The following is an 18,024-nucleotide window of genomic DNA, read 5'->3' on the forward strand; positions in this document are numbered from 1 at the left end:
TAAAGCATAACCTCAGTACTAAAGTAAACTCAAAACTTTAGTACCAATGTTATGCTGTATTGTGTCCACCTTGACTATTTGAAATATGAATTTCTTAGTTCAGGCATAAAACTGAATGGTGCAAGCTGATAGCTCCTTTGAACTTGTTGTCTGTTAGGCAATCAGCTTGCGTACTCTCTCTTTGCCTAACATTTAAACTGCTCAGTTTGTAAGTAAGCTGGTTTCACTGCAGCATGCTGCAAGAGTTTTCTCTAAACTCTCCACCTCCACATGTCTAGATCTGCTACATGGGGATTGTATGTCTAATTATGCAGCATGTCTTGAGTTTTTCTAATTGTGTTGCAGCCGTAGCATGTCCACATGCTTAACTCAGTATGTCTGTGTGTGTTCTGGTAGTAGCAAGTTTTTTTTTTAACTCAGAACTTCCAAATTGTAATAACGTGTCAAACAAATAAACATTTCATACAAGATGGGAGCATCATGTGACCTTATTTTATTCCCACAGTAATGCTGTGATGTGTTTTGTAAAGGAACCTGGTGCTTACATTGATTGGTGCATCTGTGCTGTCCATGGAATTGAGACTGCAATTTAGAAACACTTTCCTGTGGAGCTGGGGGCTGATGTCTATTTTAACTTCAGGGGTTTTGGGGCAGGTGTTGATGGCTTCATTGTCTTCAACGGGAATCTCTTCACAGTACCTGCACCAGGGAGAGGGGCAACAGCTGCAGGTCAAGATTACCAGCTCGGGCTACAGAACAGACCCACTCCCACAAATAATGATGGGATGGACAGTGGGAGAAAATGAGTTGTGGAGAAATAAGGAAACAGAGATGTCTACAGCAAATGAATGATGAGCTGTCATCTGGATATCGGGTGCTGTACATTTTACTAGGTATATCTGATTTAGTTTTTTTGATTGGCTGAATCTGACTGGGTGTTTTTGACTGGCTACATCTGATTTTGTGTTTTTGATTGGCTGTATCTAACTGGGTGTTTTTGATTATCTGTATCTGATTTGGTGTATTTTATTGGATGTATTTAATTGTGTGTTTTTGACTGGCTACGTCTGATTGGGCAATTTTTAATGAGTGTTTTTTGATTGGCTACGTCTGATTATGCATATTTTATTGCCTGTATATGACTGGGTGTATTCAATTTGCTGTCTCTGATTGAGTATTTTTGATTATCTGTAATGCTTTATCTGATTGGGTTATTCGATTGGCTGTATCTGATTGGGTGTATTTGATTTGCTGTCTCTGTGTGTTATGTAAATTATGAATCACCTAGATGACACAAAATTTATGACAGGGCAAGACTAACCCCATGGTGTTGAAGTCATCATCAGGAGGTACATAATCTTCATCGTCACTGGTCAAACCCAGCTCATTCCCATAACACTGATGGACAAAATGCCACAGCTCTTTGGGACATAATGGCTAGATCCCAAAGAGAGAGAGAGAGAGAGGGAAGAGAAAGAGAGAGCTTACACGGGGACCATACTGTATATATACATTTGGGAGTAATATCAAATCTTGTCCAACCTTGTCCAGGAGAGCATTTTGCCAGAGTCTAAACATCATCATGTATGTTCGATCTCTGGCACCAAATGAGGTAAAAAAGTGCTGGAAGAGAATACATACAATATTAGAGCATGAACTGCAGAGTTCATTACAGTGGTGGAAATACTGGGACTGTTTATACCTTTTCACTGTCTGTGCACAGCTGAATGGCATTGGGGATGAGTCTTGCTGTCTTCTCTTTTGTCATGGAGCAGACATCTTTCAACCTCACAGTCAGCTATTTGCAGAAATAAAGAGAGAGACCTCAACACACACTCAACATACACAAACCAGCAGCAGCCAGATGCTGTGCTGAAACACAGTATATTCAATGTACGTCAATTTCCAGAGCTAAAACAACAGGAACAAATCGCTAACACCTGAAAAAAGGGGCAGAAATTTTAGTTTTAAGCAGAATCAGCTGTTTTCCACTCAAAGCTTTGCTGAACCAGCTGTGTAACAAAGAGAGCATGTGGAATGTGAGACTGATGCTCTCTGACTGGGAGGCGAGAGTAATCCTTTAACTCACCAGCGTTTCCCAGCGGAAGATGTTGCTATAGAAACAGATCCAGTTTTCGGAGAGGTAGAGGCGACCCTGCAGGAGAATATCTCTCTGCAGTGCACAGGAGTAGTCTGTCGGGACAAGTTGAGATGTCATAGATATTAAGATACACAATTGACGTGCTAAATATGTTAAATATGTATAAGTAATGCTGAGCATTTTGTTAACTGTATGACTCATAGACAATAAAATGTATTAATTTACTGGGAGTGAAAAACAGGCTAATATCTGTTCTATTGTAACTGTAGTATTGTATGAACATTTTGAATATAAGTTTAAACAAAAGTGTCAATGTAATGTTAAAAGGAATAGATTACCCAAAAATGAAAATTCTATCATTATTTACACCTATGTTCCCCAAATATGTATGACTTTCCCCCCATGGAACTCAAAACCAACTGAATATTCTTTTACATACAATGTAAATTGATGGTGACTTGGGCTGTCAAGCTCCAAAGAGGACCATTTATGTACTGTATATAACTTGTGTGCTATGTTCCAAAATCCAGTTTTGTGTTCCATGGAATAAGTGTACACGTTTCATGCTTAATGAATAGATTTTGGTTGAACTATCCCTTTAACTGACTACGTAAGTTGCTCATGCACTCACCCACAATGAGACGCTCCGTGTCAGGCAGCTGCTTAAAGAGCTTCCGGAAGTCTTCATTTCGCTGCTTGTATGTGGGGCTCAAAACCTGAAACACAAGAAAAGAGTATGACACACACAAACCCAAACAGAGACATACACAGTCAAAACATTTAGCATGCATCAGATCAGAAGTTTAGATCAGAGGTTTGATGGACCAAATCTTCTTTTTGGAGACAAACTATTTGTAAAATATTTTTGATTCTGCTTTGTACTTAGAAGAAACAGTTTTCTGTGTAAATAAAACAAAGATACAGTAGAAAACACGAAAGGCTTTGGTAGGTGATGTCTTCTTTGATCTGTTCTACTAAACATAGTCTAGAAAAGTAAAAAGTAAAAATACTCTTCAAACACAATTAAGAGGTTTGTTTACGTGACCAACAGACTCCTTAAAGAAAATGTCATGGGGCAGATTCACGAAACATTTTTAAGAAGACATTTCTTCTAAACTACCATTTTCTTCTGAATTTTTTAAGTAAAGAATATTTTGAAATGTTTTATTAAAAATATATATAAATTATAAAAATCTTGTTAAGAAAGTTTGTATCTTTTTTCTTAAGGGCTGTTATGTAGAAAAAAGTGCTTTTTATGTAGAAAAAAGTGCTTTTTATGTAGAAATGTGATTTCAGACTTATGTGTTTTATGTTATTTTTATTTTCAGCATAACAAAAAATACATGTTGTTTAAAATCTTCTTAATGTTAATGATATTTCTTTCAAATGGATGCGCTGCAAAGTGTTCATTCGCCGCGATCTTAAGAGTCCATAGAATCATAATTATTATATCTAATTAGAGACTTTTCACCCCATCCATATCCCAAAAGGAGTTGGCCACAGCGGTGACAGTCTCTGCCACAATTTCCCTTACTTTCCAACCTGATCAAACTTACCAAAGATAACTTTTTTCCTTGTAGTAATTTCCTCATTGAGAACCTCCAGCTCTTATCTACAAAAGTTTTTTTTATTATCTTTTCCTCCATCTCAAAAGTTGTCAAATGGTTACAAGCAAGTAAGTTCTCCTATGGCGGTCAATGTCATTAAACTAACAGATATCACACACATTAAAAGAATAATTGTGAGGTGCTTTCTACTTAAAAAAGATTAATAGATAGATACTTTTGTCATTACGATTTGCAAGTATTGATGTAGACAAGGGAACCTCATGAGCAGGCTAGTAGGCTATAATCAGACAATGTCAAAGCTAGTCATTTTATAAAAATAATTAAATAAAAAAAAAATCTTAAGAAAATATTTGAGAACTTCTTAAGAATGTTTTAAGAATTGCACTTAATTATTATACACTTAAAATGATTATATATGATTTAAATTGTAAAGAATTTATACATCACATTCGTACTGCCTTTCATTTTCCCTGATTTTAATTTAGAAAATAATTGTAAAACAGCAAATTTTTTACTGTAATACAGTGAAAGAAAATGACAGTGTTACGGTAATGAGAATCATCATTGAAAACAATAGGAGTAATAGTCACAATGCAAAAAAATATTTATGGTCATAAATGTAGGCTTGATTCTCTTTAGGTAAAATTTCATTTCTCGTTGGAGATGTTCCACTGCCTACAGTATCTCAGTTCCTGATTATGGCTGAATTCCTCACAACATGCGTGTTATGCTCCACTCCAACCCAGACTCTAAAATGACATGGAATAACCTCTGTAGCCCTTGAGGAGGCATCATCTTTCATCACCCTTTTTTCGCTTAAGGAATTCAGTTTACAAGCTCTATGAAGCTTAAAAACAACACCTCAAGAAAATCCTCCACAGACAACAAGATAATTCTTTCAAACTCCTCACATAGCTATGTTTGTCCTGGGGTGAACAGAAGTGGTTTCCATTCTTAAAATGGCAATTTTCCTTTATAGCTGTTGTTTTCCATTTTTAAGGCTCCAGAGCCAATAGGTTTTGTGGAATATTTCAGATCCAAAAGGTTTGCTGATGCAGTTATCTAATGGAAACCTTTACAGTGATGATTGAAAAAAAAAAAGAAACGTTTTTTGACATGAAAAAATGGTTTTGTTAACACCAGAGGTGGACATCTCTTTTCACAAATCTAATCTTGTGGACAACCTGGAACCTGGTTGTTTTTTTCTTCTTTCAAAAACGCACTAATATCCCCTCAAGCCGAGATTCATTCATCTGTTGTGAGTTGTTTTTGAGTATAGATCTCCACAGAGGATGCAATATATATGTTACAAGTCTAATTTAATCAGACAGCGAGACCATCCTGAGCTGTAACAGCCCTTAACTCCAGCAAGGCAGAGTTCTCGTTGAGACTTTCTATAAAACAATTCTGCAGAAAGGAGTGGGAGGGGCTTGAGGGTATATGAGGAACTAGGGAAGCCATCAAGCCAAAAGAATATACATTAGAGGAGAGGAGAGGGGTGGAGCAGTGTCAGCTTTACTGGGATTTTCATATTAGACAGTACATTTTTCTCAATCACGATCGAGGGTTTGTGAGATTTATGTCTTCAGTCTTTAAGCTCTTTCTGTCATAACAACACTCCCTCAGCATATCAGATTTAGTGTCTCTATATAAAAGTTGCAAAAACACTCTTAAAGGGATAGTTTACCCAAAAATGTTAATTCTGTCAGTATTTACTCATCCTCTTGTTCCAAACCTGTATGATTTTCATTCATTCATGGAGCACAAAAGGAGAGGTTATACACAAACCTCAGTCACCATCCACATTTATTGCATCTTTTTTCAGTGCTATGAAAATTAATGGTGACTGATGCTAACACACAGACTAACACCTCCTTTTGTGTTCCACAAAAGATTGAAAGTCATACAGGTTTGGATGAAGGTGATTAAATGATGACAGAATTTTCATTTTTGGGTGAACTATCTGTTTAAGAATGACAGTGATGGCAACTTTTACCAGTTTCCCTGAAGTAACGTGTAATTAACCTGAGCTCACATTTTGAATTCAGAATTGCCAGCTGCAGAGGCCTGCAGAGACCCAATACGAAATCAAAAAAAGTAGCAGGAGCAGTAGAGGTATTTGGTTCCATGAGGTCCAAGAAAAATATAAAAAGAGTGGGATCTGAAGAGGAAGAAAGGATAGAGTTTGAGAGGGAAACACAGAGGCCCAATTGTGCACAAGTGTCATTTTATCGTATTTTGTTGAGGCAGGGCCATGGACAACGCCTTAGTCTTCCTTCACTCCTTCACTTCCACAATCTCTTACTCTCACAGGGTGAATGAACTATGGTAAACTTCCTAAACTGGAGGAAAGTGGGATGAAGAGGGGAGGTCAAATGTGTGAATCATGCTCTCTTTATTGTCTCTCCTCCAATCGCCTCTCAATATACAACACGAGGTCACCGTTTAAGCAGACCTGTTGATCAGGAGCAAGGCTGAGGCATCCAGCACTGAACTTCATGACAGAGGTCAATGGGATTTCCTTGCGACCACACACGTGATTATTTACAGTCATGAGGAGCAGCTGAACGTGAACGGTCTTCTGCCCAGTAGAACAAACATTAGCGTAAGTAAGAAAGTGAGTAGGCGAAGTGATGACTGGATTGATGAATGGATGGATGGACAGATGGATGGATAGATAGATACCATCTTTGTTCAGATGTTTTGCAGTGCACATTCGTCAGGGTTGCTCAGAGGTTATAGCCACCCAGATATTGACAAAACATCATGAAGGCACTTGTAAAATGCTGAAAAATTTCATCAAGAGCTGACATGGGAAAAAAATCTAGTTTTTCCCAAGGGAACAGAAATGTTGTAAAATGTAAGATCAAACACAGTCAAACATTAGGTCACAGAAAAAAGAGGTCATCATTTCCTCTCCCACAGTGATTGTATAACAGCATCGGGAGGCAACACCCTCAGAAATTCATGTGGCGTTGCAGTGTGTGATGAGATTAAGTGCTGAGGATATTTTCACATCCAACAAATGATAAAGTCACTCGGAATGGTCCAGTTCTGAACTAATGACCTTAAAATGACAATACCAATATCATGGAATGGAAATAGATTCTTTATACAAATCTTTATACAGATGTCCCAAATGGTCCAGATATTGCTCTAAACAAATCTGTAATGCAGCTTCCAATCAGAATCCAGCTCAGCACGTCACTATGCACACCCAAAGCATATAACATTCAATATCACTTATACAAGCAGAAGGAAACGATGAGTAAAAACAGACTTACGTTATACCAGCTTTGACTTTTCTGGGAGTTTGAAGAATCCAGTGGATACATGAGAAAAGAAGGAAACATTAGAGATTAATGTTAGAGATTTGAATATGCATCAAAACTTAAAACACACATATTAAACATATATATCACACTGATATGACAGGGTTTCAATTCAAATCTGCAGGTATACCTGTGTGCTTTAGATAAAGATTCCAGTCTGTTATAATTTTCTAGTACAACGCCTTAACATTATAAATTATTTTTATGTCAAAATTAGTTATAAGTTTGATTATGATGAAAACCCATCAATAATGCCAATATGTATTTGATATATTTTTTTAAGAAATTCTGTATAAATTTTTTTTCAAATGACAGTAGAAATTAAACAGTATCTATCATCTTTCTGTCTGTCTGTCTGTAAATGGTCTTCACTTATATAGTGCCTTTTTAACCTTTACAGTATTCAAAGCGCTTTACACTGTGACTCATTCACCCATTCACACACACATTCATACACCAATGGAGGCAGAGCTGCCATGCAAGGTGCTAGTCTGCCATTGGGAGCAACTTGGGGTTCAGTGTCTTGCCCAAGGACACTTCGGCATGTGGAGTTGTGTGGGCCGGGATTCGAACCACCAACGCTGCAATTAGTGGCCGACCCGCTCTACCAACTGAGCCACAGCCGACCCCCGTCCGTCCGTCCGTCCGTCCGTCTCTCTCTCTCTCTCTCTCTCTCTCTCTCTCTCTCTCTCTCTCTCTCTCTCTCTCTCTCTCTCTCTCTCTCTCTCTCTCTCTCTCTCTCTCTCTCTCTCTCTCTCTCTCTCTCTCTCTCTATCTATCCAGCACAGGTATAAATGCAGTTAATTTGGGAATATATTATAAAATAAGGGATTATGGGAAAGCTCTGCACAGAAAATACCTTTTTAGATAATGCATGTTTCCCATACACCAAACTACCACAAGGGAGCAGTATTTGCACTAAATCAAACTGTTATTATGTGTCTGTTAAATGTTGCAAAAATGGGAACATAAGCTATAGATTCAAAAGCTTTTTCACTGCAAGAAGACCTTTATAACCATATCTATCCCAGATGACTCTTCGTTTATTCAGTTATATATAAACATGCATTTCTCTCTCTCTCTCTGACACTCGACACATCAGAAAAAGTAATAATTAAAGTCTAAGAAGATCATTGGACAGATAATTTAACTTATACTGGTCCTCTACATAATTCTACTGTGGTCTCATTGGAGGGGTCAGTGCTCAAGGTAAAACAAATATTGATTTCTTACTTTAATCAGATTTAGCCTGTCATACTGGAGAGAAAATGTATGAATAGTAAGAGGTCAGATGACAGCGAGACACCAGAGTGATGCCAGGAAAGCTTATTGTATTTTCGACTAATATATATACATACAGTATGTTTTTGTTTCTCTTCATTTGTCTTCGCACAACTGGAGGTGTGGAATAAAAAAAAGTTGCAGTGTTACCTCAGAATAATTTATGGATTGAGAGGTATTTTGTACAACATTGTAAATGTGTTAATCTAATTCACTTTAGAGTCCCACAATTCCAGTGCATATTAAAATGCAGCTAAAATCATTGCACAGATGTGAAAGTAAACAGGGGCATTTCAGATGTTTATGTGTGTTACAGACAGCACGATATGTGAATCCATCTGTCTTTGCATACTGTATGTGTTTCTAGTGACAACACTTACAGCAAACTGTATCTGCACTAGATAACAAGCCTGGTAACTCAACTAGGCCTAATAGTAATGGTATTTAGATAAACTAAGCCCACATCCACATTAATCCATTTTCATTTGAAATCTCTGTTATCAGTTTCCTTATGTCATGGTTTTGATGTGTCATGTCATTATGGGCAGGTAGTTTTCATTGGAGGAAAACACAGTTGTAGTGTGAATTAGAGGCGTACACATAGCAAAATGAATGCGTTTTCAAATGAAAACGTATTAGTGTGGACGTGGCCTAATTAAATGTGCATTAAATGTAGTTTCTGTATACAGGAAGAAAGCTAAGAAAGATGCTGAGAGTTATTGGGATGTTAACAGTAAAGTTTAGCACTAAAAACGTAAAAATTACTATTGTTAAACCATACAGGGATCTCTTTCAAGCTATGTAAAATCTGTTTCACTATAGTAACAATAAGTGAAGTTACAGTACTATAATATTTTGTCAGGAACTGCTTACTGTGGTAAATTTGACCAGTTCAAGCTACTTCCAGGTGATCACTGACATTATTTATGTAGTTACTTTACTTTTTAATAAACTTTTGTAGCTAAGTGTACCACACAACATTTAGCTATGCATTAGCAGCAACCTAAGCAGGATTTGCATTAGCACGCACAGGTGAAGCAGAACATTATGGGATGGGTCACAGGCAGGGGTCAGAGAGAGCAGAAAAAAGCGATGCTTACTTTAGACAGTCTCTTGTGTGACTAGCATGCACAAGAGGAAGAAAAAATATCAGAAAACAAACAAAAATAAAACTTTATGAATTATGTGCACAGAAAATGAAACACTTCTGGGTGGCACAGCTTCTCCATGTATTAAAGCAAAAGTGATGTTCTGTGTCAACATAAAAATTCTCCCTGTTTATGAGGTGCTGATGAATATGGAATTACAATGATTAATATTGATTACTTGTGACTCTTCACTTTCATTATATGGCAAAAAAAGGCATGTTTTTCTTTTGTGTTTCACAAGTAATACAGGTTTGGAAAGACATTAGTGTGAGTAAATAATGACAGAATTAATTTTTTTGGGTCAACTATTATTTAAAGGTCTAAATCAGGACATTCTTGTGTCATGAGGAACTGAACAATACATGGCACACAACTATATATGAAGTAAAAGCCAAAACATTGCTATCATATTTGCTGATGTCTCTATGGGTACAAATCATCTGGGGGCAGATTCGCAAAACATTTTCATAACTATTTTCTCTTACTTAGAATTTATCCTAAATTATGTATCCTAATGTAATCTTATGTACCATTTTATTTTTCTAAACAAAATTTTCATGAATCCAGTCCCTGTCATTTTTTAAATAAGAGACAGAAATTTAGTTTACAGGCTAGGTAAACCTGCACATAATATGATTTTTTTCCTACATATAATTTACCTTGGAGTTTTTGCCGCCAGGGCGGGTGGTGTGAAGCGTCTGGCTGTGTGTGCGATGAGCGGCTTGTTCTGGGGTGGATTTGTCGGAGGAATGATCTGAGCTCTTCTCCACCATGTTCTCTCCCTCTGGACTCTGGGACGTTGGGGAGCGCGAGCGTTTACGCAGGACGGGTGAACAGGCCGGCGTGCTGCGGTTCGAGTTACTGGCAGTGCTAAAGAGAAACGTAAAAAATAAGAAATTACCAGAACATAAACACAAAACAGATTGTCATTTAGATTGTCAGAGAGTCATTTTGAAAACAGTACTGTTTGAGCCATGGTTTAGTTGTTAGTGCATGGGGTGTAGGAGCATACAGTATAGCGCTAATTTGGGATATGCAGTTTCAAGTTTAGACTCCTAATTCCATGCAGTCTCTATTGTAATTATTGTAATGTACAGCTTTAGAAATGAAAAAAATAATTATGACTCCTTTTGTGTCCCATGGCAAACCAAATAAAAATTTAATGATTAAGTAATGATGAAATAATGACAATAAATTCCAAAACTTGGTTGAAGTGATATAATCCTTTGGAAACAATTTTATAATGCTACTGAAATCACATAGAACTGAATAAACTGTAATGTTAATTATAGTGCATCAACTGAGTAAAATAGTGATGGCATTGAACATTCAATTAATCTCATTGTATTATAAATACTGTTTAAAAAATCGAATTACACGAAAGATTCATAAACATTTGTTTATATGTAAAATGATTTACATTTTAGAAGCTGTCAACACATCAATATTATACATTTCAGTCTGCACAAACATAAGCAAATGTACGTGTACTAGAACCACACTTTACCTAAGAATACATACGAATACTCATGAGATCATGATGGGTAGTCAAACTTATGGCAAGTGTTTGAACTGTATTGCAGGTAAAGGTTGCAGTGCAGATGTAAACTAGGTTCCTTACTGAATGTGTCTTCAGATCTGACAAATTCATAACGGTTTCTGTGCGTGTGTTGGTTAAACCTTCCCAGCAGGGGCCTCATTGGCATTTCACCTCTGCCATGTCAGCTTCAAGGAATGTATTCATACTGACACCTCTCACCAAAACAGAGCAGTGAGGGTTCAAACATCACTGTGCTTCAATTTGGGTGGGAATTTCCACATCATTGAAAAAGTCAGATCAGGAGATTTTCTTCAACCCACGGGTCAAAACATAGGAACTAAACATCTAACGATCAATCTATCTTTTTTTTGTTGTTGCTAGAATTATCAAGCTGATGTGTCCATGCTCTCGCATAATATAAAGAACAAACAACAAATTACAAATGAGATCTCTTTAAAATCACGTTGTTACTTCTAAACAGCTATTAGATTAAACCAGTCTACTGATTCTATGATTTCCTCTGAGCATTAAAAAACTGTCAGAACAATCTAGATTACCAGATCTGTCAGTAAATAGACTTCATTTGCTTACAAATGTCAATATGATGAAGATAATACAAAGATGAAAAGGTTCCAGAAAGATCCCCCCCCCCCTCTCTCTCTCTCTCTCAGAAAGGGCACAGAGCTCTATCTTAATTATTAATGTTCTGTACCTGATCTAAGAGCTGGCTGCCTGGAAAAACAAACAGTGTGACAAAAGAGAGATAAAGCCTGAGAGAGAGAAAGAGCAGAGAAAATATGGTGTAGAGCAGTGCTCCTCAACCTTTTTAACTCCGAGGTCTCCCACTGTCAAAGTCGAAAGCCTCTTTACACAAACTACTGTATGAATTTTCCTCTAGCACTTCTTTCAAAGCTTGTATTCACACTTTTAGTGAAATGTGATTGGTTAATAGATGTTTTAAAGTGTTCATTATTTTTTAATCCAATTTTGTGTATGCACAAAAGTTTTCAGATTTATAAATGCGTACATATGCCAGAACCAGCCAAAGTTCCCTTTATAAATCCCAGTTAGCAGAATACTGTGCATACGTATTTATATTTTGTTAAGCATAAACTTAACCTAACTTATGCAATTTTGCTTTGTACACCCTGTCTGTGTGTGTCATGTCACATCAAACAAAATACAACCTATTAAAGTCAATTATGCGGTCTACTGGAAGCATCAGTTGCGGTGCATCGTGCGAGGGCGCCTACACACTAGAGTTAATGCTGCATCAGACAAAGCTGCAAATGCATTGATTTTAAAGGGCATGGTACATCGGAAGGATGGACAGGGAAAATGCAAGGTTTTCCGATAGTGAAGCTCCGTCATGCGAACAAAAGTTTAGAACATTTCAGATTTTGCTGCAACGCACTCTGTTGGCATCCGTTGACCAATGAGAATCACGGAGAGGCGGGACTAGCTGTGCTGCGATATCGAAAAACATGGTGGACAAGCTCAAACATGCGTAGTATTCATTCCCTGTCCTCTATTATCTTTCTCAGTCATGATAAAAATATAGTAATTGTGGAGAGAGAGCCTGGAGAAGAGATTTAATGTTTACTGGTACATTTTCAAAAAAATATATTTTAAATATCTATATATTTAAAACATCTGTTTCAGTGACCACCTCTACCCTCTGTTGTGCACGCCTTCCAAATGGACCTTTCGCAGTCCCATGTGTCCAACGCTCTATTTGTGCTTTCCCTAGAATGTAAGCACCCTAAACGGGTGTCCCATTCCATTTTGCGCTACACACGCTGGTGCTTCATGTCGATGCGTCCAATGTAGCCTGCCTCTATCCATTGCCTCATGTCGTGTCAACAGATGTGTCTGGTGTAGACAACGTGTACAGTACCATGTTTCTGACCTTTCCAGACAGCCAACCACCAGTCTTTTCAATGGTCCATTTGACTACTGAATGTGTCAGTTTTACCAGGCCATTCCACGTTAGTCAAGTGCACATCACAGATCATCTTTATTTTAATGTTGTATTTTACCCCGTATTTTCTGTAATAAAACACAATTCAAGGCAGATGGCCTTTTGGAATAGAAAATATCACGAGCAAAGAGACCCTGGCTGTCATTATAAGTATGTTCCCTCAGTATGATGCCATAGTAAGTTTATTTTATATAAATCCTGATGTGCGCATGAGAAAGTGCATACGTACATTTCAATGAGCATTTTGTGCATACGAAACATTTATACTGTACACCAGGCCCAAATTGGATATATTGAAAATGTATCAATTTTGTTCTAAATATTTTCGAAGTTAGAGCACAACGGTGCATGCAATGTTCCTGATTTTTCTGTTGCACTTACATATTTTTTAGCAGATTTAGCTATTTACTTTTAATTATTTAAATAGAATTAAGAACTTTTTTGGCTACCTTGGAAGTTTACTCAGGCTCCTGGTGGGCCCCAGCCCCCCCAGTTGAGAACCACTGGCAGCAGCTCATAAAACACCTCACAATCTCTCTCTCTCTATCTGAGTTTATGATATCATACTAATGCACTTGTGATTTTGCCCATGCAGCAACACTCAAGCACTCATTCATTCCCAGAACAGACGTCCACGTGTTCTAGAAGCTTCTGTGTGAGAATAAATCACTGCAGAGCTCCATAAAGCGGCATCAAGTTACCTGAGCATAGAGCGACATCTGTCATGCTGTCAAGACACTGTTAGGTCAGCTGTCCGTATGTTTTGTTGAGGGTAAATTCACATCACATTAAATGTACAGTACATATAGCATGGTTGAATAGAATTTTTTTAACAAAAGCATTTATCTTAATGGGAGAGTATCTAATGCTTATGTGTGAATAGTTCACAAAAAAAAAAATGAATTTTGACATAATTTCACCCTGATGTTGCTCCAAACCTGTATGCTGTTGGAGCACAAAATGCGATTTTTTTGAAGGATTTTTACACGCTCTTGACAATACAACATTTCATGTCGACCACTTCAGTAAAGCTTCAAAAAGGACAAAAAACACCATAAAAGAACCATAAAAGTACAGTAGTTACTCTGACTTCTGAATCCATACAATGGCTTTGTGTAACAAACAGCCCAAAATCTAAGTTCCCTATTCATCTGGAAAATCTTCTACTCTGCTGGTCGCAGGACCTTTCGGATGACAAAAAAAAAAAAAAAAAAGCGGCTTACTGTAAATTCTTGAAAATACAGTATTTGAGAACTAACGTGTTGATGTGAAAACGCATAATTTTTTTTTTTTTTAACTTGACTTTTAAATGATTCAGCAGAAGGAAACATTACCAGTGTATAATAGCCTAAATTCTTTCTGACACATAGCTACCATATAACTTCAGAACAGGGCTGCTCATTATGCCAAAAATCATATTCGTGATTATTTTGGTCAATATTGAGATCATGATTATTAATTGACTTTGGAAACATCATGCATTTATTGAACTTTTTAAAAAACAATAATAAATATTTTAATGCAATATGTATGGTATTCAAATAAAGGAAAGCCTCCATCGCCATCATTTACAGCAGGGGAGCTCACACTTCTATGGAATGTGATCTAATTTTTCATCACGTTATTGCAGCAACATTTACCATGTACAATAAAGGCTATCCATTATCACAAGACCAAAATTTCAGTAGTCGGTAATGAAATTTGACGATTCTCAATACCAGCTTCAAACAAACCACAACAAATAATAACACTAACTAATACAGAAGTTCTTAAGTAATTAATCAAGACTAGTAAACAGTCAGTAATAAAATAACAATAAAAAACAGCAATTAATAGAAATACAAAAAAAAAAATACTAATTAAGAAAATTAAGTGCATTTTTAACAGCAGTATCAAGTATTCAAGGAAACATTTAGAATGAAATGCAATATAAAACTATTACTGGTCTTCACTGTATGATTATAATACATTAATACTTTTTAAAGCTACTAAAGTTACCCAGTCAAGAGCAGTGAGTGTTTTTTAATTTTCTTGTTATGGTTGTTTGATTATTATAATGACACACTACACTACACTAGATGGCAGCAGGTCTATTAGCTTACATTTATACTTGCAAGCAGGGCCGTAACCACAATATACATTGAGGGGGACAAGTCCCCCCAATAATCAGATATGCCCAGATTGTCCCCCCATAATAATTGATATCCTTGTTGCTGTTCTGCTGCAGTCCATTATGTGTCTAGTTGTCATTAATTTGTTGCTGGAATAACATAAAAGTTTAAAAAGTTTCATGTTTAGCATGCTCAGTAGTCTAACACCACTTGTCAATGTCATTTGAGATAGCCAATCAAATCGATGAAGGTGGGAGTCACGGGACTCAAGTTTCGGAGGCTAAACGGAAGCCTCGTAGATTATTCCAGTGCAGCGCATCAGCAAGCAGTTCAGATTAAGAGTGTCTGTTTCATGTGAGATGAAAGTATCTAAATATGCAAAATTTTAACATGTTTTATGATTCAAATGTTGTACCAACCGAAAGTAATTTCCATGGTTGTAAACTTATCGATTTAAGTTTAAGCAGCTCTATTCCATAGAATAACAGTTTATAGTGAGCAGGAGCTGTCAAGCTTCATAAAAGACAAACACTATAAAGTTCAGTATTTAGACACCTTAACAGTTGTCCAAATGACTTGTGCACTATGTTCCAAGCTTTCTGCATCCATAGTAAAGCTTAATGTTGTACTGACTACTTTTATGGTATTTTACTGATGATTCTTTTTTTCTCTTTGGACCTTGACAGCAATGTTCAAGATATGGTTACAGCCTTGCTTACAAGTCCGATATTTTAATACAAATCTGCTTTTTTCTCTGCTGTTTACATTCACTTTAGATATTACTGTCTTTGTTTACATGAAAACCTCACCAAGACAAGCATTTTGGTGGAATTTTTAAATATATTTGACTCTTCAGGTGTGCATTAGCATGAGCATTTTCGGAACACTGGCGCATGTTCAGCACATACACATACACCGCCTGTCAATCAAACAGGGCGCAGCTGTTACTAGACCAATAGCGAATTATAAATGATGTTCTCTGGATTACTTTAAACAGCAGAATAAGAATATTAATTTCTAATAAGTGACACAGGCCTAGGCTATCATAAATATAGCCTTTTTTATAGTCCAGTCGGGAAAGTGTTAATGTCGAGTCCTGATTAAATACTGTACAAAATTACAGAGGACTCATGTTGACTAGTTTTATGGTGTTTTGGAGCTTAGTGGTCACTATGAAGTGGAATTGTATGGAAAAGTGGAATGTAAATATCCATTTATAAATTTCTCCTTTTGTGTTTCACAAAAAAAAAATATATACAGGTTTGGAACGACACAAGGGTGATAAAGCTATGACAGAATTTTCATTTTTGGGCTAAGCATTCTTTTAAATCTAAAAGTGTATGACCATGTGTATCATTACATTAGAGTTTATCTCTCTTGACATACTCATGAAGTGATAAAATGTCTTTATCACAAGTTTTTGAGAAGAAAAAAAAAAACACCAGCATTTTGTGTGTGTTATGACTATAAACACCACTGCCTTTATACTGAGATAAGATCACCAACACTTGGAGCAAACATTTTCTGAAACCATTAGTCACGAGACAAGCGATAGAAGCTTCTCGCGCTTGACTGAGTCACACAAACTGCAGCGATTCACATCTTCCTCACATTCTTTTAAAAGGGTGTAAACACTCCCATGTGGTGCAAAATGATTGTCATGCATGCAGCAAACATGATGCACTGATATAATTAAATGCAGTGTATTAAACAATTACATGGTGATGGAAGCAATGGTGAGAACTCAAATGTTGGAAATTGTAGCTAATGCACATGTCAACTATGAGATCCAATCATGCAAATAAATAGTACAAATTACTTCCCTTAATAATTCTCATTACACAAAAATGACACACAGACAAACCTGGTGGCCATGAGGGGCTGCAAGGAAGCATTAGTTTGGCTTTGCTTCATTCATTCAGTGTTGCTGTGGTGTGAGGATGGGGTGATGTGAGGAAGACAGGAGAGGAGGTGGAGCTACCATCTCTGAATCCTGCATCCCTTCTGTTCTCTCACTCAAGCTTGCGCATGCCTTCTAGCTGTTCTTTTCTTTTTGCCTTCTCTATTTCGGTCTGTTTTGTCTTGGTTAGTTCTCTCTGTTCCTCGTGGTCAGGAAGGTCATGAGGATGGTGAGCTGTTGGCGTGAAAATGAGTTGCTGCGTGGTGCAGTGTGGTGGCTCGGATGATTTAATATTCATGGGTTTCTTGAATGAAGCTGCTCACGTCAGCAGCTGGCACGTCAACAAGCCAGTCTCTCACTCTGTACCCCTCCCCCCATTCAACCACACCCCTCCCCTTTCACTCTCTCTCTTTCTCTCTGCCTCTCACTCTAACCAATCTTTGCAGTCTACTCCTGCCATGCATACACCGATCAGCCACAACATTAAAACCACTTACCTAATATAACCACAGCCAGAATAGCATTCTGAGATGATATTATTCTTACCATAATTGTACAGAGCAGTTATCTGAGTTACCACAGACTTTGTCAATTCGAATCAGTCTGGCCATTCTCTGCTGACCTCTCTCATCAACAAGGCATTTCTGTCCACAGAACCACCGCTCACTTGATGTTTTTTGTTTTCGGCACCATTCAGAGTCAATTTTAGAGACTGTTGTGTGTGAAAATCCCAGGAGATCAGCAGTTACAGAAATACTGGGTGCTTGTATGTCTATTAAATATGCTTTTATACACATATGTTTTACAAATATATCATGGACTGATGTATAATATAAAACAGTACTGTATTGTCAATAGACTAAAGCAGTGGTTCTTGGTGGGTCAACAAATTGGTCACAGGTCTGTAAGGTCACGGACAGCAGAGAAAAAAACAATGCTAAATGCAAATACTAAATAAATAAATAAAATAAAATAAAACTTTGTCCAAATTAGTAAAATTGAAGCAGTATCCAATAGTGCCCCATTGATTTGCACAGGCTATGATGTTACATAGCTTCAACT

General features: G+C 37.0%; 1 protein-coding gene across 2 annotated transcripts in view; it reads right to left on the bottom strand.

Moving 5' to 3' along the window:
• Positions 1-18,024, bottom strand: part of gramd1ba (GRAM domain containing 1Ba) — a 58,967-nt gene that overhangs the window by 13,134 nt on the left and 27,809 nt on the right. The window contains exons 3-11 of one of the 2 annotated variants that reach the window (XM_052117405.1): positions 10,090-10,300; positions 9,383-9,403; positions 6,954-6,974; positions 2,733-2,817; positions 2,090-2,193; positions 1,703-1,798; positions 1,543-1,623; positions 1,322-1,437; positions 546-699 (exon numbers count right to left, since the gene is read on the bottom strand). In XM_052117405.1, the coding sequence (XP_051973365.1) occupies positions 546-699; positions 1,322-1,437; positions 1,543-1,623; positions 1,703-1,798; positions 2,090-2,193; positions 2,733-2,817; positions 6,954-6,974; positions 9,383-9,403; positions 10,090-10,300 (889 nt within the window). The remainder of the gene's footprint in view (positions 1-545; positions 700-1,321; positions 1,438-1,542; positions 1,624-1,702; positions 1,799-2,089; positions 2,194-2,732; positions 2,818-6,953; positions 6,975-9,382; positions 9,404-10,089; positions 10,301-18,024) is intronic. The other variant, XM_052117406.1, reaches the window with a different exon arrangement.

This window comes from Xyrauchen texanus, chromosome 44 (genome assembly GCF_025860055.1).
Source record: "Xyrauchen texanus isolate HMW12.3.18 chromosome 44, RBS_HiC_50CHRs, whole genome shotgun sequence".
Taxonomy (NCBI): Eukaryota; Metazoa; Chordata; class Actinopteri; order Cypriniformes; family Catostomidae; genus Xyrauchen; species Xyrauchen texanus.